The 26,179-nt window shown below is 42.1% G+C and overlaps 1 protein-coding gene across 8 annotated transcripts in view; it reads left to right on the top strand.

Moving 5' to 3' along the window:
* C6H15orf61 (chromosome 6 C15orf61 homolog) overlaps nt 1-23,825 on the top strand; it is a 30,779-nt gene extending 6,954 nt beyond the window's left edge. For 4 of the 8 annotated variants that reach the window (XM_053718514.1, XM_053718515.1, XM_053718513.1 and 1 more), the window contains 3 exons: nt 20,296-20,467; nt 22,703-23,041; nt 23,512-23,825. In XM_053718514.1, the coding sequence (XP_053574489.1) occupies nt 22,705-23,041; nt 23,512-23,639 (465 nt within the window). In that variant the 5' untranslated portion in view covers nt 20,296-20,467; nt 22,703-22,704 and the 3' untranslated portion in view covers nt 23,640-23,825. Of the gene's footprint in view, nt 1-17,099; nt 20,468-22,702; nt 23,042-23,511 lie in introns of those variants that run through there. The other 4 variants (XM_053718517.1, XM_053718518.1, XM_053718516.1 and 1 more) reach the window with 2 other exon arrangements.
* The last annotated feature ends 2,354 nt before the right edge of the window (nt 23,826-26,179 follow it).

Here is a 26,179-nt window from a genome sequence, read left to right as displayed (position 1 = left end):
TTTTTTTTTTTTTTTTTTTTTTGGCTGCATCTAATTTGCAATCCAATTTTCAACTACTGCACTATATTATAAAACTTTTAAAATTGCTTTATTCTCCAGTTAATCAACACATTGCAATTAAACGTGTGCTTAAGTGTAACTGCCTAATTTAACATTTTATTTTATTTAAAAATGAGCTGCAGAAAATGTTTCACTAAAAAAAATCTCATTGCAGAAAGTGAAAAAAAGTTCTGCCTCTAGGGATACCAAGAGAATGAAGAAAATTTGATAATAGGAGTAAATTAGAAAGTTGCTTACAATTGCATGCTCTATCTGAATCACAAAAGAAAAAAATTGGGTTCAGTGTCCCTTTAAGCATAGGTTATTGTATATAATTTTTTTATGTTTCTTGTTTTTGGATATTGTAAAATATGCAGAGATCTGCAGAGGGACAATAACAATAAAAGAACAATAAAACATGGTATCAGAGCAACAGAGACAAAGAGATTGCTACTAGAGTTGAGGAGTCATTGGGTAAAACTGATACATCTTCCTGATTTGGATAGACTAATCTTGAAAAGTCTTAATAGAACCCCGACTCTATGCCTTTCAGAATACTTAAAAGAAACCTAATTTTAGATTTTTACATAGGGACTATCTCACTCCACGGAGAGTGGCTAAGTGGAATAAAGAGGTCAATAATTTATGTTATAAATGTTTCTATGAAAATCCGGACTTAGGACACTTGTTATGGGATTGCCCTGAGCTGAAACAGTTCTGGCTGAAAGTTGGCTATCTTCTCTCCCAAATAATATAAAATAAAAGTACAGTTAACAAAAGAATCTATCCTTCTCTTGGTTAATCATGACTCATGGGGAAACAAAGCTAAATTCATCCTAACAGCAATACTAATTCTTAGAAAACTAATTTTCAGTAATTTGAATTAATTCTAATATACCTTCAATTAGTGAAGTAAAGAAACTATTGATAAACTCTGCAATAATAGCGGCTTATGACTCTAGACTGGAGATGAGGGGGCGACTCCTTTAGCAAGATCTGGAGCGATTTTGTTTGCTATCAAGAGAAGGAATTTTACATTCCGCCTAGAACTGTGGCCGAACTGTTAGCCGACGGACATTTGGTTGACAGACATTTGGCAGACGGACATTTGGCCGATGGATAATAGTCCGACACACAAGTGACTGTCAGATAGCAGTCCGGCCACAAGATAGGTAGATGGATTTGATAGATGGATTAGATAAATTTGATAGATAGATTCAATAGATATATAAATAGATATATTTGATAGAAATAGAGAATTACAAGACGTGCGGACTGTGACCCATGTTTAGGTTCCCAGAGGCGGTTGCGGCGCCCCAGGCTCTGATTAGAACAGAGCACTCTGGAGCATATCTGCCCTCGGCTGAACTTGGAACATGCTTCGGCATTCTGTCCGTCGGCCAAATGTCCATTGGACAGAATGCTGTCGGCCAAATGTCTGTCAGCATTTTGTCCGAGCACAGCCTAGAACATATTACCAACATCCAATTAAAAAAGCTTGCGTTATTGGATAAGGGAGGGCAGGGTTTTGTCTCTTTTTTTTTTTTTTTTTTTTTTTTTTATTTCATATATATCGATAGATAAATGGAGCAGGGGAGGGATTCGGAGACTGGCTAAATGCGATTATAGGTCAATAAGGTCCTTCAAGGAAAAAGGGGAAAGCAAGAAAGAGGGGAATTGCAAATTAACTAACTTGGTATTTCATGATGAATATGTACACAATTTTAGTCAGATATTTAAGACCATGTTCAAATGTTTTAGGAGAATCCATGATGTAACTATTGGTGGTTAAGATAAGGTAATCTATAAGTTTGATTGCCATAATAACTTTAACATTGAGGTAGAGGGCAATAGCCTTATGTATATCCCTTGGCATAGTAACTATCTTGATTGTTGTTGTTTTGTCATTGTTCTTTTTTTTCTTCTATCTGTTATTATGCCAATTTTCTAAAATAAAACAAAAAAAACATGGTATCTTTAAAAAAAGTTTAATTGTAATAATTCAAATTGATAAACAAGTGCAACTTTGCTTTTATATTGATACAGGCAGTCCCCGGGTTACAGACATCCGACTTAAGTACAACTCGTACTTACAAACGGAGAAAATAGAGCTTTATCGGCAGTCCTTCCTTCCAGGATAACCCAAAATACTCAAAATCCAATTTTTACAAGGACAGAAAGTGATGTGAAATTTTCTGAACAGGGGAACACATAGCAAAACAAACTTTCCTTAATACAGGGGGAGGTACAGCTGCATTCCTTACTTGTGGGAAATACTGAAGGAGGAGGCAAAGACACCCCAGCCAAAGGCTTAAATACCTCCCCCACTTCCCTTATCCCCCAGTTATTCTTTGCCTTTCGTCACAGGAGGTTGACAGAAGATACGCAGTATTTCCTTATGGAAGGTAGTACTCTTCGAGATGGGACTGGAGTTTTAAGTAGTCTTGTCAGCCTCTCAGTGAGAGCATTGATGAAAGTTAGAGTCTGGAGATGCAGGGAGAGTCTTTCTGCGAAACCATCCAGACTTATATTTACACCTCCTTAAGCAATCAGCATTGATGAGTTTCGCTGCCTGCTTTATTCACTCAAGTCCATGTCAGAAGCGCTTCTACAATCTGTCAAACTTGAAGGACCGTGTTGCTGTTCCACGGCATGGATTCCGGTAAGATCGTTTCAATTTTTACACATATTGCAAATGCTAGAAGACAGGGTCACAGCGTGGCTCCTTTTATCTATATAGAATCAAGGGTTAATATCTCCTGAGGGGGATTATGAACAGTTGGATTTAATCATATATGCTTTATTTGATTTTATGCTGCTTTATGTGTAAGATGTTTATGGGCTCATAGGCTGAGATGGAACATATAGGTTTCACTTTTACCTTGAAGGTTGCACTGCTTAAAAGCTTGGCGCGCTTTTTCTCATAGCAGGGATGGCCCTGCATTGCGCACCATGTGACCAAGATGGTCGGTGCTTCCATTTCCTTTCTCTTGACCGAGTTACTACCGGAGAGGAGTTTTATCTCTGTTCTGTCTGCGTCATAGAGGGTTGTGGTGCCCCAGCCATTGGAGGTATAAGGGTGCCGTTTCTTTTATTTAAAATAAAGTTTGTTTTTTCTGTAGTCCTCCGCATATCGTACTTTAGCTATGCAGGACTCTGATTCATTAGAGGGTTCTCCCTCTATTTCAAGGAGTAATGCCTGTTTATATTGTGAGGGAGTTCTGGAATATCCACCCTCTCTGTTATGTTCCATATGCATTGATAAGGGGATTATGTTAAATAAGGATGACATGTTTGATACCACTGAGCCGCCCACCTCTGAGAAGTCCTCGTCCAGTGAGGTGCACACCCTACATGCATCTTTTTATAGACATGCAGCTTCCCATTGCACTGTTAATCCTTTATCTGGAGGGGGCCTTTTTTTCACCAGATGTTACTGCTCAGTTTCATGCAGCGGTGTCTGTAACCATTAGTGCTTTCTCTCGCACTGTTGAGCGCAAGCAAAAGGTTAAATCTTGCACTCCTTCCCAGATGGCATCATGTAATTTGTCGGATATATCTGATCAGTTATCCGAGAATGAGGTTCTCTCTGAAACTTCAGAGTATGAACTTTCAAGGTATGAGTCTGCTGCCTATAATCCTCCGCCTAGGGAGGGTTCAGGTTTTTTTTTTTTTTTTTTTTAGATTTAGGACAGAACATTTACTTATGGAGGTGTTGACTACATTAGAGACTCCAAAGGCCGAGCTGCCAGACAAACCTCTGAGTCCTAAATTTGATGGCAATCATTATTAAGGATGAGTGGGACAGGATTAAATTCTGTCAGGGTTTTTTCCCTGTTGTGTTTGCCATGTGCTGCTGGCAGCCATTTTACTCACCTCTCTTCACGACTATGGTGCATTGTGGGGGATGCTGCTCATTTCCTGCACTTCCTTTTATGGCCAGACTGGTGTGCATCATCCGTGTGAGACAGGATGCAGTCTCAGAATTGTGATGTCATCACTTATTATTTAAAGGGCCTCTGTTTAGTATGCTTTGCCTTTGCGTTGTCTCAGACCTGTTTGTGAGAGTTCCTGTGTATTACCTGGCTGCCTGACGTCCTTCCTGGTTCCTGATCCCTGGCTTGTTCCTGATTCTGCTGTTTTCCTTGTTCCTGATTCTGTCTCGTCTGACTATTAGCTTTGGCTCCTGACTCGGCTCGTCTGACTACCAGCTCTGGTTTTGACTCCTGGCTTGTTATTTGACTTGTGGAATTTTTTATTATTTTTTGCTATTAATAAAGGTGTGATTATTTTTGCACTTCTCGTCTCAGTCTGATTCCTGGTCTGATTCCTGGCACCCTGACATTACGCAAAGGCCATGAATCCTGATGCTGCTAATTATCCACCTTTACCTGCCATCATTTCCAGGATGGATGTACAGGATCACAGCTTGGATCAATTTGCACTAGCCCTGCAAACCCTGCTGACTCGCACTGCACATTTGGACCAAAGTGTCCCGCAAGTTGTGGCTGCTCCTGTTTCTGCTGCTGCACCTACCAGGAGCATGTCCGGTTCTGCACCTCTACCTCAGCGATATGGAGGCGATCCTATTCAGTGTAGAGGGTTTTTGAACCAGGTGGGCATTTACTTTGAGATGTTACCTCAGGCGTTTCCCTCTGACATAGCTAAGGTGGGATTTCTCATCTCGTTACTCTCTGACACAGCTCTTGCCTGGGCTAATCCCTTGTGGGAGACTAATAAACCTGTGATTTCAAATTACCCTGAATTTGTGGCCTCCTTTCGAAGGGTATTTGATGTTCCGTCTCGCTCCTCCTCTGCTGCTAATCGACTCATGTCCATTCAGCAAGGTACAAGATCTGTTGCTCAGTATGCTATTGAGTTCCGTACGCTTGCCGCAGAGGTAGGTTGGAACAATGAAGCCCTTGTTGCCGCCTTCTTTCATGGGCTCTCTGATGCGATTATAGACAAAGTTGCTGCCAGAGATTTACCAGAGGATCTCGAGGCATTGGTGTCTTTTTTGATCCTAATTGACATCAGACTCAGAGAGAGGCCCTCTTTCAAGGAGCGCTTGCGGAAGCCTCCTGTTCCGTTGTCTCCTACGTGTTCGTTCCCATGCCTCCTGGTCCTGAGTCACCAGGTACTGCTGAGCCGATGCAGTTGGGATTCACGCGTCTCTCCGCAGCGGAGAGGGTTTTTAGGAGGAGGAAGGGGCTCTGCCTCTATTGTGGGTTACAGGGCCACCTTTTGAAGTCTACACGGCCGGGAAACGCTCACTCCTTAGGTCCTGTCGGGGGCAGACCTTGGGTGGTTTATCCTCGTCCCCGGAACCGCTTAAGGAGAAACCTTTGGTCACGGTTGTCCTTTCCTGGGTGGACTCCTCCATAGTCACTCAGGCTCTTGTTGACTCCGGTGCTGCGGGCTATTTCATTGACAGTGCTTTTGTATCAAAGCACTCCATTCCTGTTTTGCCTCGGTCCATTCCGCTTGCTATTGAGGCCATTGATGGCAGGCCCCTTCAGCCCGCACTCGTTACTCACGAAACTGCTCCGTTGTCCATGGCTGTTGGGGCTCTGCATTTTGAAACCCTCCAGTTCCAGGTGATAAACTCTCCGCATTTTCTAGTTGTTCTGGGTTATCCCTGGCTCCAAAAGCACAATCCCAGTCTCGACTGGTGCAGGTCCGAAATTTTGTCGTGGTCCCCGCAATGTATTTCCACTTGTCTTTGGAAACCAGTTAAAGTCTTGTACACTTTTTCGGTATCTCAATTGCCAGAGGAGTAACGAGAGTTCCTAGACGTGTTTGACAAGGTGCATGCCGGTACGTTGCCTCCTCACCGGTCTTACGATTGTGCCATAGACCTGCAACCCGGAGCCATTCCTCCTCGGGGCCGGGTTTACCCTCTGTCTGTTGCAGAGAATTGTGCCATGGAGGAGTATGTTGCCAATGCTCTGTCGCGGGGGATCATTCGCAAATCCTGCTCTCCTGCAGGGGCTGGCTTCTTCTTTGTGAAGAAAAAGGGTGGCGAGTTAAGACCATGTATCGATTATAGGGTTCTTAATCGTCTTACCATTAAGAATGCTTAACCTATTCTGCTCATTATGGAACTCTTTGACCGCCTCAAGGGAGCTATGGTCTTTACTAAACTTGATTTGAGAGGAGCGTACAATCTCGTTAGGATTAAGGAGGGCCACGAATGGAAAACAGCATTTAACACCAGGAGCGGGCATTATGAGTATCTTGTAATGCCCTTTGGCCTATGTAATGCTTCTGCTGTTTTTCAGGAATTTATTAATGATATCCTACAAGATATGTTGCAACAGTGTGTTGTGGTGTACTTAGACGACATCCTCATACACTCACCCACACTTGAGGCTCATCGTTCTGATGTTACACGGGTTCTTCAGAGACTATGTGAGAACGGCCTGTTTTGTAAACTCGAGAAATGTGAGTTCCATCAGACTCAAGTAACCTTCCTAGGTTATGTTATCTCCTTTGCAGGGTTCTCCATGGATTCTGACAAGTTATCTGCAGTTATGCAGTGGCCTCGTCCAGTTGGTCTTCGGTCTATTCAACGTTTTTTGGGGTTCGCCATTTACTAAAGAAAGTTTATTAAAAACTTTTCTTCCTTGGTCAAACCTATAACAGACATGACCCGTAAAGAGAATGATCCACTCCATTGGTCACCTACTGCCATTAAGGCCTTTGATAGTCTTAAGACTGCCTTTGCTGCCGCTCCAGTTCTGGCTCATCCTAACCCTGTCCTGCCTTTCGTTCTTGAGGTCGATGCGTCTGAGACTGGAGTAGGTGCCCTCTTGTCTCAACGCCCTACGCCTTATGGTTCCTTGCATCCGTGTGGTTTCTCCTCTAAGAAATTGTCTCCAGCGGAGTGCAATTATGAAATTGGCGACAGGGAATTACTGGCCATAATTTTGGCACTCAAGGAATGGAGGCATCTTCTCGAGGGTACTAGCATGCCATTGCTCATTCTTACTGACCACAAGAAATTAGCTTATCTATCTGAAGCAAAACGTTTGTCGCCCCGACAGGCCAGATGGGCGCTATTTTTGTCTCGGTTGAATTATGTGGTCTCCTACCTGCCTGGTAGTAAGAATGTTTGAGCTGATGCCCTCTCTCGACAATTTTCGCCTCTGTCCAAGGAGGAGTCTGTACCTACTCCTGTTATACCTCCTGACCATATTTTGGCTACCATACGTACTAATTTGACTTCTCCATTGGGGCAGGAGATACTGGCTGCACAAACCAATGCACCTCCTGAGAATCCTAGTGGTAAGTGTTTTGTTTGTAAGAATCTTCGAACTAAACTTTTGCACATTTACCACTATACTAAAGCCGCAGGTCACCCAGGCAAGAACCAAATGATTTGGTCTGTCACTCTACAATTCTGGTGGCCAGGTCTTCGTTCTGATGTTGCTGCATATGTTGCCTCCTGCTCAGTTTGTGCACAGAATAAGTCTCCTCAACGTCTTCCTGTGGGTCTTCTTTAACCTATTGCTAATGGTGAGCGTCCTTGGACACATCTTTCCATGGACTTCATTGTGGAGCTCCCTGTTTGCAATGGCAATACTGTTATCCTTATGGTGGTTGACCGTTTTTCTAAAATGTCACATTGCATTCCCTTGATGAAGCTGCCTACCGCTCAGGAGCTTGCTTCAATTTTTTGCCCGGGAGGTCTTCCGTTTACATGGGTTACCCAAGGAGATAGTGTCGGACTGGGCTAGCCAGTTTGTCTCCAGATTTTGGCGTTCCTTTTGTGCTCAAATGGGGATCCAGCTCTCCTTCTCCTCGGCATATCACCCTCAATCCAATGGGGCTGCAGAACGGTCTAATCAAGCTCTGGAACATTTCCTCCATTGCTATGTCTCAGATCACCACAATAATTGGTCTGAACTGTTACCTTGGGCAGAGTTTGCTCGTAATAGTGCTATTAATGCTTCCTCCAAGTTATCCCCGTTCATGGTGAATTATGGTTTCAACCATCCTTGTTGCCCGATTCATTCATGTCTCAGGGTATTCCGGCTTTGGAGGAGCATCTCCGGCAACTCAGTTCCACGTGGGTGCAGATTCAGGATTGCCTTCATCGTTCTATGCAGCACCAAAAGTTTCAGGCTGATCGTAGGCATCTGCCCGCACCTTCCTACCAGGTTGGTGAAAGAGTTTGGCTCTCCTCCCGCAACTTGAACCTTTGTGTGCCTTCCAATAAATTGACTCCCTGTTATGTTGTTTTTTTTCGAATACTCCGACGGGTTAATCCTGTGGCCTACGCTCTTGACCTTCCTCCTGCTATGCGCATCTCCAATGTTTTTCATGTCTCCCTCTTGAAACCATTGGTTTGTAATCGGTTTATCACTGTGTTGCCTCGTGCCCGTCCTATCTTTGTTGACAACCATGAGGAGTATGAGTTCAGCAGGATCTCGTATGTCCAGGGGCCGTGTACAGTACTTGGTTCACTGGAGGGGCTACGGTCCGGAGGAGCGTTCTTGGGTTCCCTCCTCTGATGTTCATGCTCCTGCCCTCCTCCATGCCTTCCATGCCCGTTTCCCCAATAAGCCTTTTGTCCTCCCACTGGGGAGGGGTCGTTGAGGGGAGAGTACTGTCAGGGTTTTTTCCCTGTTTTTGCCATGTGCTGCTGGCAGCCATTTTACTCACCTATCTTCCTGACTATGGTGCATTGTGGGGGATGCTGCTCATTTCTTCTACAAGATATGACGAGTCCATGGATTTCATCTTTACTTGTGGGATTTATCCTCCTGCTAACAGGAAGTGGCAAAGAGCACCACAGCAGATCTGTATATATAGCTCCTCCCTTCCCTCCACTCCCAGTCATTCTCTTTGCCTGTGTTAGTATTAGGAAGAGGTAAAGTGAGGTGTTAGTTTTAGATTCTTCAATCAAGATATTTTTTATTTTAAAATGGTTCCGGTGAGTACTATTTTTCTCAGGGAGAAATCATCAGTTTGGATTCCTGAGAGGAATGAAGAGATCTTTTTTTCTACCCTGAGATTGATGATCTTAGCAGACGTTACTAAGATCCATTCTGGTTCCTACAGAGTTTCTGAAGGTAGTACAAGAAAAATCTTCAGTGTGGAGACCGGTGTCATGCTACAAGCTGCATTGAGGTATGTTCAGTCTTTTATTTCTGAGGAGACTTGTTATATCAGAACTGGCTGACATTATTCCCTGTAAGGGAAAGGGTAAGAAGTAGACATATAGGAATTATGGGTTACTGTGTTTACTAGTGTATACATAAGGGTTACTACGTTTATGTAGCTCAATTGGGGCTTGACACTGGGAGTGGCAGCTGTGATATTTGCTATGTTTATTAAGGGGTAAACAATATGGCATAATGAATGTGTGTGTGTATAGGCACTTTTGGGGACCACATGGCTTTTTGAAACCGCTTCCCATGTGGTTATGGAGTTTGTTAATACGATGCCCGTGGTGGGCGGGGCCTGTTTCTCGCGCTCAGAGGCGCAGTTAACTCCTCACTAGAAGGCAGCAGGCACTAGCTCCGGTGGGGCCTAAAGTAGATATTCAATCACCGGATCGTTGTTGAATCTTTCCGGAGTTCCCTGGGGGCAGGTGAGGTGCAGGAGCTGTTATCATTTAAAGTTTATTTACTAGATAGAAAGAAAGACTTTTTACAGGGTGATTTAGCTTTGCTCAATTAGTGCAATAATTTTTGGCAAATTGGAACTGCTTAGTATAATTTTTTAGTAATAAAAAATCGTTCTTGCTGCAGTACAGTAAAATTGTTGCGCTTTTATTATTTAAAGGCGCAGTACGTTTTTTTTCTGAAATTTTTTTAATCAATTAAAAGGGTTAAAAACGACTATTGTGGCTATTGCTAGTCTGTTTAACATGTCTGAACTTGAGGAAACTCTTTGTTCTATGTGTTTAGAGGCCATTGTGGAACCCCCTCTTACTTTGTGTACTTCTTGTACTGAAAGGGCCTTACAATGTAAAAAAAAATATTTTATGTAATGAAAGTGTGCCTAAGGATGATTCTCAATCTGAAGAGAATCAGGATATGCCGCCTAATTCTCCCCAAGTGTCACAACCTTTAACGCCCACCCAAGCGACGCCGGGTTCCTCAACCGCGTCTAATTCATTTACTCTGCAGGATATGGCTGCAGTTATGTCAACTACCCTTACAGAGGTATTATCTAAGTTACCAGGGTTACAGGGTAAACGCAGTAGGACAGGGATCAATGTGAATACTGAGTCCTCTGATGCTTTGTTGGCTATTTCCGATGTGTCCTCACAGGGATCTGAGTTGGGGGTCAGGGAAATTTTGTCTGAGGGAGAACTTTCGGAACCGGGAAGTGTGTTAGCTCAGACAGATTCAGACGTCATGTACTTTAAATTTAAGCTAGATCACCTCCGTCTACTACTTCGGGAGGTCTTAGCGACTCTGGATGACTGTGACCCTATAATGGTACCACCAGAGAAATTGTGTAAAATGGATAAATATCTAGAAGTACCCATTTACACTGATGTTTTTCCAGTTCCTAAGAGAATCTTGGAGATTATCAAGAAGGAGTGGGACAGACCGGGTATACCGTTCTCTCCTCCTCCTACTTTTAAGAAAATGTATCCCATATCAGACACCATTCCGGACTCTTGGCAGACTGTCCCCAAGGTGGAGGGAGTTATATCTACCCTGGCTAAGCATACAACTATTCCTATTGAGGACAGCTGTGCTTTCAAAGACCTTATGGATAAGAAATTAGAGGGTCATCTAAAGAAGTTATTCATTCATCAGGGTTTCCTTTTACAACCATTAGCCTGCATTGTTCCAGTTACTACTGCAGCGGCTTTCTGGTTTGATGCCTTGGAAGAGTCTCTTAAAATGGAAACTCCTTTAGAGGATATTTTAGATAGAATTAAAGCTCTCAAGCTAGCTAATTCTTTTATCATAGATGCCGCCTTTCAAATTGCTAAGTTGGCGGCTAAGAATGCAGGATTTGCCATTTTAGCGCGTAGAGCGTTATGGTTAAAACCGTGGTCTGCCAATGTGTCATCTAAGTCAAAGCTCTTGGCTAGTCCTTTCAAGGGTAAGACCCTATTCGGGCCTGAATTGAAGGACATAATCTCTGACATTAATGGAGGTAAAGGTTACGCTCTACCTCACGATAAGTCTGTTAAGACGAGGGGTAAACAAAATAATTTTCGTTCCTTTCGGAACTTTAAAGGAGTACCCTCTTTCTTCCTCTACCTCCACAAAACAGGAAGGGAATTTTCAGAGATGTTCAGGACCCCTGGGCACTGGAAATTGTGACCCACGGGTATCAACTGGAATTCAAAGGATTTTTTCCAAGGGGGAGATTTCTTCTTTCACGATTGTCTATAGACCAGATAAAAAGAGAGGCGTTCTTACGTTGTGTAAAAGACCTCTCTACTATGGGGGTAATTCGTCCCATTCCAAGACTGGAACAGGGGCAGGGGTTTTACTCAAATCTTTTCGTGGCCCTGGGAACTTTCAGACCCATTTTAGATCTCAAGAATCTAAACAAGTTTCTCAGAGTCCTGTTGTTCAAGATGGAGACTATTCGAACAATTTTACCAATGATCCAGGAGGGTCAATATATAACTACCGTGGACTTGAAGGATGCATACCTTCATATTCCTATTCACAAGGATCATCATCAGTACCTAAGGTTTGCCTTCCTGGACAAACATTTTCAGTTCGTGACTCTTCCCTTCGGGTTGGCCACAGCACCCAGAATCTTCACAAAGGTTCTAGGGTCTCTTCTGGCGGTTCTCAGGCCGTGGGGCATAGCAGTGGCGCCTTATCTGGACGATATCTTGATTCAGGCCTCGACTTATCATCTAACAAAGTTTCATACATACACAGTGTTGTCCTTTCTGACAACTCACGGTTGGAAGGGAATCTAGAAAAGAGTTCACTAATTCCACAGACAAAGGTTCCCTTCTTGGGAACCCTGATAGATTCTATAGCAATGAAGATTTTTCTGATGGAGGTCAGAAAGTCAAAAATTCTAAATACTTGTCGAGCCCTTCAGTCCAATCCTCAGCCAACAGTGGCTTAGTGTATGGACGTAATTGGATTGATGGTGGGCGGCAATGGACATCATTCCGTTTGCTCGGTTTCATCTCAGACCACTGCAACTGTGCATGCTCGGACAGTGGAATGGGGACTATACAAATTTATCTCCTCCGATAAATCTGGATCAAGAGACCAGAAACTCTCTTCTTTGGTGGTTGTCGCCGGATCATCTGTCCCAGGGAATGTGTTTCCGCAGACCCTCGTGGGTGATAATGACAACGGACGCCAGTCTACTGGGCTGGGGTGCCGTCTGGAATTCCCTGAAGGCTCAGGGTGTATGGACTCAGTTGGAGTCTCTACTTCCAATCAATATTCTGGAATTGAGAGCAATATTCAATGCGCTTCAGGCGTGGCCTCAGTTGGCTTCGGCCAAATTCATCAGATTCCAGTCGGACAACATCACGACTGTGGCATACATCAATCATCAGGGAGGAATGAGGAGTTCCTTAGCAATGACAGAAGTATCCAAGATAATTCGATGGGCAGAGACCCACTCTTGTTATCTGTCAGCAATCTACATCCCAGGAGTGGACAACTGGGAAGCGGACTATTTAAGCCGCCAGGCTTTTCATCCGGGGGAGTGGGAACTCCATCCGGAGGTATTTGCCTCACTGATTGGGGCAGACCGGAATTGGATCTGATGGCGTCTCGTCAGAATGCCAAGCTCCCAAGATACGGTTCCAGGTCGAGGGATCCTCAGGCTGAACTAGTAGATGCCTTGGCAGTTCAACCTAGCTTATGTGTTTCCACCGTTTCCTCTCCTTCCACGGGTGATTGCTCGGATCAAACAGGAGAGAGCTTCAGAAATTCTAATCGCGCCTGCGTGGCCACGCAGGACTTGGTATGCAGATCTAGTGAACATGTCCTCTCTGCCTCCGTGGAAACTTCCATTGAGACAGGACCTCCTCATTCAAGGTCCTTTCCAACATCCAAATCTAATTTCTCTGCAGCTGACTGCTTGGAGATTGAACGCTTGATTTTATCTAAGCGGGGATTCCCTGATGCGATCATTGATACTTTGATTCAGGCACGTAAGCCTGTCACTAGAAAGATCTATTATAAGATATGGCGTAAATATCTTTTTTTGTGTGAATAAAAGTGCTATTCATGGAGTAAGGTTAGGATTCCCAAGATTCTGTCTTTTCTCCAAGAAGGATTGGAAAAAGGGTTATCAGCGAGTTCCTTAAAGGGACAGATCTCTGCTTTGTCAATTTTACTACACAAACGTTTGGCAGATGTTCCAGACGTTCAGTCTTTTTGTCAGGCTTTAACCAGAATTAAGCCTGTGTTTAGACCAATTGCTCCACCCTGGAGTTTGAATTTAGTTCTTAATGTTCTTCAAGGAGTTCCGTTTGAACCTATGCATTCCATAGATATTAAGCTGTTATCTTGGAAAGTTTTGTTTTTGGTTGCTATTTCTTCTGCTTGTAGAGTTTCTGAGCTTTCAGCATTACAATGTGATTCACCTTATCTTATCTTCCATTCTGATAAAGTGGTTTTACGTACCAAACCTGGTTTCCTTCCTAAGGTTGTTTCTAATAAGAATATTAATCAGGAAATTGTTGTTCCTTCATTATGTCCTAATCCTTCTTCTAAGAAGGAGCATAAGTTGCATAACCTGGATGTGGTCCGTGCCTTGAAGTTTTTACTTGCAGGCGACTAAAGATTTCCATCAATCATCTTCATTATTCATTGTTTATTCTGGAAAGCGTAGAGGTCAGAAAGCTACAGCTACCTCTCTTTCTTTTTGGCTGAAGAGTATCATCCGTCTGGTGTATGAGACTGCTGGACAGCAGCCTCCTGAAAGAATTATGGCTCATTCTACTAGGGCTGTTGTTTCCTCATGGGCATTTAAAAATGATGCTTCTGTTGAACAGATTTGCAAGGCTGTAAATTGGTTGTCTCTTCATACTTTTTCCAAATTTTACAAATTTGATACTTTTGCTTCTTCTGAGGCTGGTTTTGGGAGAAAGGTTCTTCAAGCAGTGGTGCCTTCCGTTTAGGTTCCTGTCTTGTCCCTCCCTTTCATCCGTGTACTGTAGCTTTGGTATTGTATCCCACAAGTAAGGATGAAATCCGTGGACTCGTCATATCTTGTAGAAGAAAAGTTAATTTATGCTTACCTGATAAATTAATTTCTTCTACAATTTGACGAGTCCACGGCCCTCCCTGTCATTTTTTAAAAACAGATTTAAATTAGATATATTTTTTGTAAACTTCAGTCACCTCAGCACCTTTGGCTTTTCCTTTCTCTTCCTAACTTCGGTTGAATGACTGGAGGTGGAAGGAAGGGAGGAGCTATATATACAGCTCTGCTGTGGTGCTCTTTGCCACTTCCTGTTAGCAGGAGGATAAACCCCACAAGTAAGGATGAAATCCGTGGACTCGTCATATCGTAGAAGAAATTAATTTATCAGGTAAGCATAAATTTACTTTTCCTGCACTTCCTTTTATGGCCAGACTGGTGTGCATCATCCGTGTGAGACAGTATGCTTTGCCTTTGCGTTGTCTCAGACCTGTTTGTGAGAGTTCCTGTGTATTACCTGGCTGCCTGACGTCCTTCCTGGTTTCTGATCTCTGGCTTGTTCCTGACTCTGCTGTTTTCCTTGTTCCTGATTCCGGGCTCGTCTGACTATTCGGTTTGGCTCCTGACTCGGCTCGTCTGACTACCAGCTCTGGTTTTGACTCCTGGCTTGTTATTTGACTTGTGGACTTTTTTATTATTTTTTGCTATTAATAAAGGTGTGATTATTTTTGCACTTCTCGTCTCAGTCTGATTCCTGGCACCCTGACAAATTCCTCTTCCCGTCTTGCCTTTTAAGGATCCCGGTTCCGGGCTCTCTGTGGGGGTGGGTTTTCTTTTTCCATCCCTATTTGGTTGGCGCTATTTCTATGCTTACCACACGTAATACTAGCCTGTGTGAGGATAGTTCGTCGTTCATAGAGCTGCAAGATAGAAGGATGGAAATGAATCTGTTATTACTCAGATTAATTAGCCTATGGCTAAGACTTCAGGTTTTCTGTTCAGGACTGTAAGGCGTGCTGACAGATATAACTTCTAAGTCTAGTCTCTTTCCCTCTCCTTTAAGAGAAAGAGTTTGTTTGACTATCTCCACGGTTTCAGGGGCCTAGGGTGCCTTCATACCGTAAAATAAGGAGAACAAATCTAAGGGACAAGGTTCGTATTTTCGTTCCTTTAGTTCTGATAAAAGTCCAGTGTCAGAGGCCTCCACTAAACCAGAGCAAACCAAGAGTTCTTGCAAGCCGGCTCAGTCCTGGAATGGATCCAAGCAGAGCAAAAAGCCAGCCGAGACTAAGTCTGCATGAAGGGGCGGCCCCGGTCCTATTTTGGAACGTGTAGGGGACAGTCTGTCGCTCTTTCAGAGGCTTGGTTCTAGGACGTGCAGGATCCTTGGGTCTTGGAGGTCATAGCTCAAGGTTACAAGAGAGGTTTTAAAGCTCATCCTCCCAGGGGCAGTTTCTTCCTCTCAACCTGTCTTCAAGACTAGAAAAGAGGGAAACCGTTCTGGAGTGCATAAGGGATCTGTCCTCCTTTTGGAGGCATTGTCTCAGTGCCTATTGCAGAGAGAGGTTTGTACTATTCAAACATTTTCGTGGTCCTAAAGAGGAAGGATCTTTCCGTCCAGTTCTGGACCTAAAGTGCTTAAACAAATTTTTAAATGTCCCCTCGTCAAGATGGAGACAATGAGGTCCTTCCTTCCCTTAATTCAGGAAGGGCTGTTTATGACCACTGTCGTTCTGAAGGAGGCACTCCTCTTTCCAATCCACAGGGAACACTTCCAGTTCCTCAGGTTTGCGTTCCTGGACCAGCACTTCCAGTTCATTGCACTTCGTTTGGTCCAGCTACTGCTCCAAGATTTTTTACAAATTTTCTAGGGGCTCTTCTAGCAGTCGCCAGAACCTGAGGTGTAGCAGTAGCTCCATACTTGGATAATACTCTGGTACAAGCACCATCGTTTCGTCTGGCGGAAGACCATTCTGAATCTCTCCTCTGTCTTTTTCGATCCCACAGAGGGAAGATAAACAGAGAAAGGAGTTCTCTTATTCCAAGCACCAGGGTGGAATCCCTGGGCACGATAAGAGATTCCATAGACATGAGAATTTTTCTAACATACCAGAGAAGATGCAAGCTAGCTTCAACATCTCTTGCCCTCCAGACCTCCTTAGCAACATCTGTGGCTTAGTGTATTTAGGTGATTGGTCTCATGGTGTCAAGCATGGACATAGTTCTCTTTGCCAGGTTCCACCTTAGGCCGTTGCGACTGTGCATGCTGAGGCAGTGGAACGGCGATCATTTGGATCTGTCTCAACAGATTTCTCTAGACAACCGGTCGAGAGAATCGCTCTCTTGGTGGCTCTGTCCTGATCACCTGTCCCGAGAGACATCCTTTTAAGACCATCCTGGGTGACTTTTACTACGGACGCAAGTCTGTCAGTATAGGGAGCTGTTTGAGGCCTGTGGATGCAGGGGGAGAGCTCCCTCCAGTTCAACTTTCTAGAACTTCGGGCAATATTCAATGCTCTGAAGGCTTGGCCCTACTGGGTTAGTCTTAAAGTGAATGTCAATTTTGATGCTTAAGTGCCCGGTTTTTAAAAATTCGATTAAAAACAGGGGCACTTTAATTCATAAAAATTTACATTTCACTCCTGTTGAGAAAAAAAACTTACCTGTTAATCTTCACAGCAGCTCCAGCTTCCTCCGATCGTTGCAAGCCATTTCTGACATCAGAAATGATGGATAGGTCATTCTCCAATCACGGCTTCCCCGGGGAAATCAGTGTCTGATTCAAAGCCGGATTCCTCATTTTATACCCAGGAAGAGGCTTTGCGATGGGCAGAGGAAGCTGGAGCTGCTGGGAAGATTAAACAGTGATTTTTTTTTTTTTCACAACACGAGTGAAATGTAAATTTTGATGAATTAAAGTGCCCCTGTTTTTAATTGAATTTTTAAAAACCGGGTACTTAAGCATAAAAAATTACATTCACTTTAATTTATCTGATTCCAATCAGGCAATATAACCTCGGTGGCTTTCATCATCCATCTGGGGGGAATGAGAAGCTCCCTAGTAATGAGGGAAGTATCTCGGATTCTGGATTGGACGGAAACCCACAACTGTTCGCTGTCAACAATCCACATTCCGACAGATGGGGAACGCCGGAGATAGATCTCATGGCGTCCCGTCTCAATACCAAGCTACCCAGATATGGGTCGAGGTGCAGGGATACTCAGGTGGAGCTAATAGATGTATTAGCGGTGCCTTGGATGTTTAATCTAATTTATTTTTTCCTGCCATTTCCACTCCTTCCTTGAGTGGTGGCTCAAATCATACAGGAGCAGGAGTCAGTGATACTGATTGCTCCATCGTGGCCGTGAAGGATATGGTTCGCGGATCTAGGGAATGTCCTCAACTCCTCCTTGGAGGTTACCTTGTCGCAGGGATCTGCTTGAACAAGACCCCTTTCTGCATCAAAATCTAGATTCTCTGAGGCTGACTGCGTGGAGATTGCACGCTTCGTCTTATCCAAGAGAGGGCTTTCTGAGAGTGTTATTGATACTCTCATTCAAGCTTGTAAGCCGGTTACTCGTCGCATCTATCATAAGGTATGGAGGACCTACATATTCTGGTGTGTAGAGCGTGGTTTGTCCTGGCACAAATTAAAGGTTGCCAGGATTCTTTTTTTTTTCTCCAGGATGGACTGGATAAGGGCCTCTCAGCTAGTTCCTTGAAGGGGAAGATTTTAGCCCTGTCTGTTTTTACTGCTCAAGAGGCTTGCTGAGCTTCCGGATGTACAGTATTTTGTTCAGGTTCTGACTAGGATCAGGCCGTTTGTTTAGATCTAATGCTCCTCCTTGGAGTTTGAATCTTGTTCTTAAAGTTTTGCAACAGGCTCCATTTGAGCCTATGGCCTCTAGTTATCAAAGTCTGGCGGACCTGATCCGACAGTGCGGATCAGGTCCGCCAGACTTCGCTGAATACGGCGAGCAATATGCTCACCGTATTCAGCATTGCACCAGCAGCTCACAAGAGCTGCTGGTGCAACGCCGCCCCCTGCAGACTCGCGGCCAATGGGCCGCCAGCAGGGGGATGTCAATCAACCCGATCGTACTCGATCGGGTTGTATTGTGGCGATGTGTGTCCGCATGCTCAGAGCAGGTCGGACAGGTTATGGAGCAGCGGTCAGAAACACGGGGCATGAGGTTGACATTAGGTAGTTTGCCGTGGAAGGTCTCTTTCTACTAGCTATTGCTTCTGCGTGCAGAGTCTCTGAGATTGCTGCCGTACAATGCGACCCTCTTTATCTGGTATTCCATGCTAATAAAGCTGGTCTACAAACCAGTTAGGATTTCTTCCTAAGGTTGTATCAAATCGCAACATCAATCAAAAACATTTTGGTTTCTTTCTTATGTCCTAAATCCTTCTTCATCGAAGGAACGTTTACTGCGTAATCTGGATGTGGTTTGTGCCTTGAAGTTCCAGCTTCAGGCTACAAAGGAATTAATACAAACTTTTTTTCTGTTTGTTATCTCTGGGGTCAGAGGGTCTCTTCAACTTCCTTATCTTTTTGGTTGAGGAGTATCATCCGCTTAGCATATGAGTCAGCGGGTCTTAAGCCTCCTCTGAGGATTACGGCTCATTCTACGAGAGCAGTGGCTTCCTCTTGGGCCTTCAAAAATGAGGCCTCTATGGATCAGTTTTGTAGGGCGGCTACCTGGTCCTCCTTACATACTTTTCCCAAATTTTACAAGTTTGATGTTTTTGCTTCTGCTGAAGCAGCCTTCAGGAGAAAAGTTTTGCAGGCTGTGGGGATCTCCGATTAGGGGCCTCTCTTTTTACCCTCCTGTTAGCATTGTGTCCTCTGGAGCTTGGGTATAATTTCCCACAAGTAAGGAATGCAGCTGTGGGCTCTCCCTGTATTAAGAAGGAAAACGTAAATTATGCTTACCAGATAATTTCCTTTCCTTCTGTACAGGGAGAGTCCACAGCTCCCGCCCATGTTTGTGCGGCCCTAAATTTTAATTTAATTTATTCTTCTGGCACCTTTTTCACACTGATGTTTCTCCTACTGTTCCTTATTCCCTCAGCAGAATGACTTGGGGATGAGGGAAGTGGGGGGGGGGAGGTATTTAAGACTTTGGCTGGGGTGTCTTTGCCTCCTCCTGGTGGCCAGGTTCAGTATTTCCCAAAAGTAAGGAATGCAGCTGTGGACTCTCCCAGTATAGAAGGTAAGGAAATTATCTGGTAAGTCATAATTTATATTTTCCCTATGCTATCCAAAACTAAATAAAATGTTTGGCTAAAGTTTCACTTAAAAAAAGTGCCTGTTCCAACATGCATACAAATTCATCTTAAAGGGAAAGTCTAGTCCAAAAAAACTTTCATGATTCAGATTGGGCATGTAATTTTAAACAATTTTCCAATTTACTTTTATCATCAATTTTTCTTTGTTCTCTTGGTATTCTTAGTTGAAAGCTTAACCTAGAAGGTTCATATGCTAATTTCTTAGACCTTGAAGGCCGCCTCTTAAGAATGCATTTTAACAGGTTTTTCACCACTAGAGGGTGTTAGTTCATGTTTTTCATATAGATAACACTGTGCTCCTGCATGTGAAGTTACCTGGGAGCCATCACTGATTGGCTAAACTGCAAGTCTGTCAAAAGAACTGAAATAAAGGGGCAGTTTGCAGAGGCTTAGATACAAGATAATCACAGAGGTAAAAAATATATAAATATAACTGTTGGTTATGCAAAACTGGGGAATGGGTAAAAAAGGGATTATCTTTCTTTTTAAACAATAACAATTCTGGTGTAGACTGTCCCTTTAAGAACAAACCTACAGAACCTATCTTGTTCGTAACTTGGGGACTGGCTGTACTTATTTCAATATACTATCATATCTATATACTATATATGGACTAAGGAAATTAAATGAAGTCCTGTTTGCTTCAATATATCATTTTATATTTAGGGTAATTGGTGAGCATATTGATGATGTGTGTGTGTATATATGAAGAGATATCTTGTGTTGCAATACTGGATCTACTATGAGTCTAGGTGGTTGATACAATATCTATGAATGAGGTGGTATAACAGCACGATTGGCATTTATTTCTCAGGTCACCTAGTAACCAACAGTGTGTTCCATTGCAGATTTTGTGATTGGACAAAACCTCTGTTACATCTCTTCGGGTGATGATCTGTTGAGTGGCGTACAAGGGGTTTAAATATTTGGTGTTTTGTTGATTTAGAAGTCATCTTTGATAAAGCTAAGGTGAAATGCGGCAGATGACCCTGAAGGGTCAGAGGATTTGCTACTGAAAAGGTTTGTTCTTTTATTTTTGATATTTAATAAACTAAAAGCTTTTAATCCTTTCATGTTTGCCATTATGGAATTGATTTGCAGGGTATCATTTTAGTGGTCTTAGTGTTCAATTTGCATTGTGTTCACATTGAATCGGTCTTACTAATTTTTTATTCTTAAATTTCACGCACATTAGTTTGGAGTGTGGAGATTGCAGCTCAGTGGCTGAGTTATGATTTATATAAATGTTGGACTATCATTTAGTGCACAAAAGAAGCTGTTCTTAGAGTCGGATATAAATCAGGCAACAAAATAGACTTTGTGCAAACAAGGCTGTGTGGGAACCCTGTTGGATAATATTATGTTACACATAGCCTTGATTGGAAGTCTCTTTTAGTGGCTGTATTATACCTGTCCCTAATTATTCTCAGCAGGAAAACAAGATAATGGAAAAACTTCAAAATTTCAAACACGGCGGCGCCTATTACTTTCTTGAAACTCATTGAAATAAGGAAAAACAACAATTATTTCTAGAAGTTAAATTACAGGAAAAGGGAACAATCTGAAGTATATTGCAAAGTTTAACAACTCAACATTAAATGTTTTATTTTACAATCTCATCCTGTTTATTATACCTTTAACACATTTCCTGTCAGAGTTGTGTTTAAAGCATATTGATAGCAGTGTGGGGAATTTCTGTATTTATTTATTCTGAAAGTCTGCTCCTTCATTATACCCACAAACAAATGGTGTAAATGTTTACAATTAATTTATGCCTTTAAATATTTTCCTAACAATGACATTAGCACAACACGTTTTATATATTCATTTTTTGTTATTGTGATATCTAAGATTTGCTGAGCTGTGAGTTAGAGGCAGATAATTAATCAGCTCCCTGTTTATTTACCGCGCTAAAAATGTCAGGTGCTGCTATTTATTAATCATACACAGACACATACAAGGCCATGCTTCACCTTAGTAATTAATAGAGTAGGATGCTTTTCTTTTTGCGCTAATAAATAGGAGTTGAGTCAGTTAGCACTCTCTAAATATGAAATTTGCTATAATCTACTTAATGAGCAGCAAGCAATTGCAGTCCTATTTCCCTGCATTTGTAACTGGCTGAAAGACAAAATCACAGCGTTACTTAAAATGACGTCAGCTTTTATAAAAGCGCTGCACCTTCTTCAAAACAACAACATATTTTCAATATAATTAGGCTGTACATTGTACAGTAGACGTTGTGTATAAGGTTAAAACCATTGCATTTTAATAGACATCAGACACATGGCTTATAATTAATTTAGTGAAATGGTAAGTTCTATATTAGTTGCTCCTTAAAGGGACACTGAACCCAATTTTTTTCTTTCATGATTCAGATAAAGCATGCAATTTTAAGCAACTTTCTAATTTACTCCTATTTTCAAATTTTCTTCATTCTCTTGGTATTTTTATTTTAAAAAGCAGGAATGTAAGCTTACAAGCCGGCCCATCTTTGGTTCATCACCTTGCTGATTGGTGGCTACATTTAGTATGTTCTATCCAAATCATGAAAGAAAATGTTGGGGTTTTCTGTCCCTTTAAACTCCATGGCCCTCCAACCTGATTTCACATGGGTCATTCGGATTTTAAATAATTAAATTAAATTAAGTAAAATTTTCATTGTTCATACAGAGCATGCAATTTAATGGACTTTTCAATTTACTTCTGTTGTCAAAATTATTCTTATCAAAATTATTCTTCTGGTATCATTTTTTTTTTAACAGATACCTAGGTATGCTCAGGAGTAGCATTGGCCTACTGGGAGCTAGCTCTTGTCATTGGCTCACCAGCTGTGTTCAGCTTGGTCCCAGTAGTACATTACTCTTTTGGAGCGGACTTTTTAACTATGTAAATAGCCTCTTTACATGGGTTAAACCAGTGTTCTCCACGGTCAATTTTGCCAGACGGGTGGCATTATGAAGTAGCTGGATGGGAGCAGTATAATACTTTGTAAAATTATAAGATTTGCTGCTATCCAAAGCAGAAATTAAGTGCAATGGGGTTAAACACATAGTTAAAGTGCCTCTCTGTAGTCGTCGCTACATGCTCAAACCTATTAGAGCATGTCATTTTACCACTATAATGGTCCTTTAAGTAAGCCAAACAGGAACAGATCTGGCAATTTAAATGCAGTAGTGCTATAATTTATCTGTAATGTGATGTATGAATTCCATTCCCTGTATGAGCGGCATCCTCTCTTGTTCTGCTTTACAGAGATGCTCCTTGCAAAGACAGCCCATGAGGTTTTGTTAAGAATTTTCCTCTTCCCTGCCGGCTCGGGGGGATCTCCACGTCCAGCTTCTTCTGAAGTATTGACCCAGCATCTCCTGCAGCGTAACTTACCACACTGGACCTCATATTGTGTTAAATACAGTGCTGTCACCAATGACCAGTTTGCTCTGTCCAACTTTAACTGGGAGGTGCGCGGCAGAAATTACCACATCCTGCGAACGGGCTGCTTCCCGTTCATTAAATATCATTGTACTCGTGCTGCCCCCCAGGACCTTAAGCTTCATAACCACCTTTTCACCGCACTCAAAGCCATAAATCTAGGTAAGTGATGGAGAGATTCTGTAATTACACCCCACACACTCCATCCTGTCTCCCACCCAAGGCTTATTAAATATTTAGCTTTATAAAGGCCATCAATTGTCTTTTCAAACAGAATATGTGGAGCGTGGCTTCCTGTGGCTGCTTATCCATATGGCTGGGATTAATTACTTTGCTTTATTATCACAGCTTATTAAAATCTCCCTTGCTGCCGTTGGTTAGAACAGCCCATTATGTTAGCGGGTTATTATGGGTTTCATATTAATCGCATTATTATCTCTCTGGCTGCCTTTCATTAGTAAACTGCAGAGATACTCCCAACATAAATAAATAAAATAAAGTTATTGTTTCATTGCCAGTGCCATAGCGAGCGAGCGAGAGATGACAATGTGTGAATGCAGAGCAGTGCTGAAAGAGAGAGGCTGTATTGCACATTGTGTCTAATTCTTACCTGTTCTGTTCCCTATCTTTAGGCATCCCCACCTTAATGTATGGCCTGGGATCTTGGCTATTTGCCCGAGTTAATGAAACTGTCCCTACAAGCTGTGGCCCGGTGACAATATACTTCTTAATAAAGGAGGATGAAGGAGCTATGTTCTGAAAATATATAATGTATCCTCTTTTTTTTATTATATGCCATTGTCATATCCTTTATAGCTCACACATTTTATCACAGTTTGCCTACTGATCAGTATTTAATCTTTTTTAATTTATGTGTATAGCAACAGTTTTGAATATTTATTAGCTTATATGTAATATAAAGACACTGCAGACATTCAATAAGTCATATTGTCCAAAATCTGAATTATTTGTCTTTATCTGTATAATTTTAAGTGTTTTTATTTTTTGTATTTGCAGCTGTGCAATTACAGGATCAGATCATTGTAAATATGCACTATATTAAATAATGGCATTATGTGGGTAGATGAGATAGAGATTAATACCTCAATATAATTCTCTAAACTTTTATCTAAAATATGCCAGGATTGAGGTTTAGTTTACAGAAAACATTCTAAATTGAAAGGGTGAAAGTTAAAGAAGTCCAGAAAATGTCCAGCGTATGTAGAAAGTTGTCTTGAAGAGGTAGCCTATTTAGGGCCAGATTACAAGTGGAGCGCAAAATATAGATTTTGCGAGCTCGATATTTGCGCTCTACTCAGTAATACCAGCACACGCAAGTATGCGCTGGTATTACAAGTTAGGTTCAATGTCTTCACATTGCACTGAAGCTTTGCACTCACGAGAGTGTGCTTCCATAGGCTCCAACAGGAGCCTTGTTCTCATGCCGTCAGACACGGCATGAGAACCTAGCACATCGAAAGGGGGGCAGCAAAATTATATATATATATACACATATTAACACATCAATATATATGTATATAGGCATATACATATATATTTATAGGGAACACACAGTTCCCCATAGACCGCAATGTAAAGGCACTTTTCAGTGTCTTTTTTTTTTTTTTTCTAACTCCCCAGAACCGCTCACTTTAACCCCTCATAACTGCTTCTTGCAAGTAGCATTTTTTTTTTTTTTTTAAATAATAATCTTTTTTTTTTTTTTTTTAATATTTTAATAAATTACACTGCACTGTATTTTGGGGGCAATTGGAGGACATTAAGACAATTAACCAGAGATCTGATCTCTGGTTAATTTTCAGAGCGCTAATTGCTACCGTGAGTTTGCAGTAGCAATAACCAGCCACTTGTAATGGCTAGTTATTTATCGCACACCCGTAAACAGGGAATTTGCCTGTTTATGGGCGTGCGATAAATTAGCACTCCACTTGTAATTTAGCCCATAGTAAATGTAAGAAGATGTTGACAATAGATTTTTTTTTATTTTATATGTTTAAACTTTATGGTTCTTTGTACACTAGGACATTTTAGCTTAGTATTTTTCATGTGTTTTTTTGGCTTTTACAGTTGTATGAATCTATACTGTGATCATAATACAAGAAGATAAGAACTTTCTATTTACTGATGTCTTTGCTTTGAGATGGGACTGTGTCAGTTACAGACTGTGAAGTATTGGTCTCTTCAGGACGCTGATAAAATGGTTTTTAATTACCTGAGTGAATGCAGCTTCTCATAGAGAGCTCCCCCCACCACCCGAGCAAGACTGCTTTGATTTCGGATAACATGTACTGCTGACTTTGCGCACCTGATTTCCAATAAATACAAATAACGAGGCGCTAGGTTTGATCAGCGGCAGCGAGCTCCTCGGAGAGCATCGCTCACAAACTGCCTCATCGATCCGGCCGTTGTGAGCTACAAGCCACATTAAACAGACATTTGATTTCTTGCCTAACACTGCCACTGTGTAACAATTAGGCAAATGTAATATTTTCTTGTATTACATCGAAATCAATGCACCTTTTGCTCCTGTGGAGTTGATCACGGTGAGAGATGAGCTGTCATGGGTCAGAGGTCAGGGTAACTATATCATTTCTCAGCACGGATAAGCTGCTTTTCCATCTGTCACTGTAGACTCATTCACACTTCTCTGCACGAGCATCTTCTGGAATGAGCATTCGATAAATTTCAGTGTGCAGAAAAAGATATCTGGAGTTATGTTTCAATGTCCCCTGACTTTGTAATAAAGAGAGAACTGAGGGGGTAAATGCATTTTTTTTGTATGCCAAAAGCAAAAAGTATATATTATATTTTCCAGATTATTTTCATATCTTGCTAAACAATTTTGTACTAATTTGGTTTTACTGGCAACAGACCAATACAAGGTCTATTGCTTAAATCTTTTCACAGAAATATTAACGTTAAACATTTTTTATTGCAAAATCAATATTAGAGAACACACTATTTACAGTGTCAAAAAATACAGTTTGTACAATATCTCCCCTGTTCCTATCTTTCCTAAAAATGGGGGGGGGGGGGGGGGGCGACAAACAAGATCATGGATCAGTGAGTTCTGGCTTTATTGCAGGTGCTGCTTTAACCATTCCCGACACTGAGTGTAACTGTAGCTTTTGCATCGAGATCAGGTCCCTTCTACCTTTCAGCGCTCTCTATCTCTGTGTCTCATATCATCACACTTCTGGGGTCAGACAGATAAAGTGTCCCTGAATCGAGCTCTCTGCTCTGAAAGATTGGACCCTTCAAGGTTAGATGGGGTAAGAC

Source organism: Bombina bombina, chromosome 6 (assembly GCF_027579735.1).
Source record: "Bombina bombina isolate aBomBom1 chromosome 6, aBomBom1.pri, whole genome shotgun sequence".
Lineage (NCBI taxonomy): Eukaryota > Metazoa > Chordata > Amphibia > Anura > Bombinatoridae > Bombina > Bombina bombina.
The sequence above is the reverse complement of the archived record's forward strand: the minus strand, read 5'-3'. Positions and strand labels throughout refer to the sequence as shown.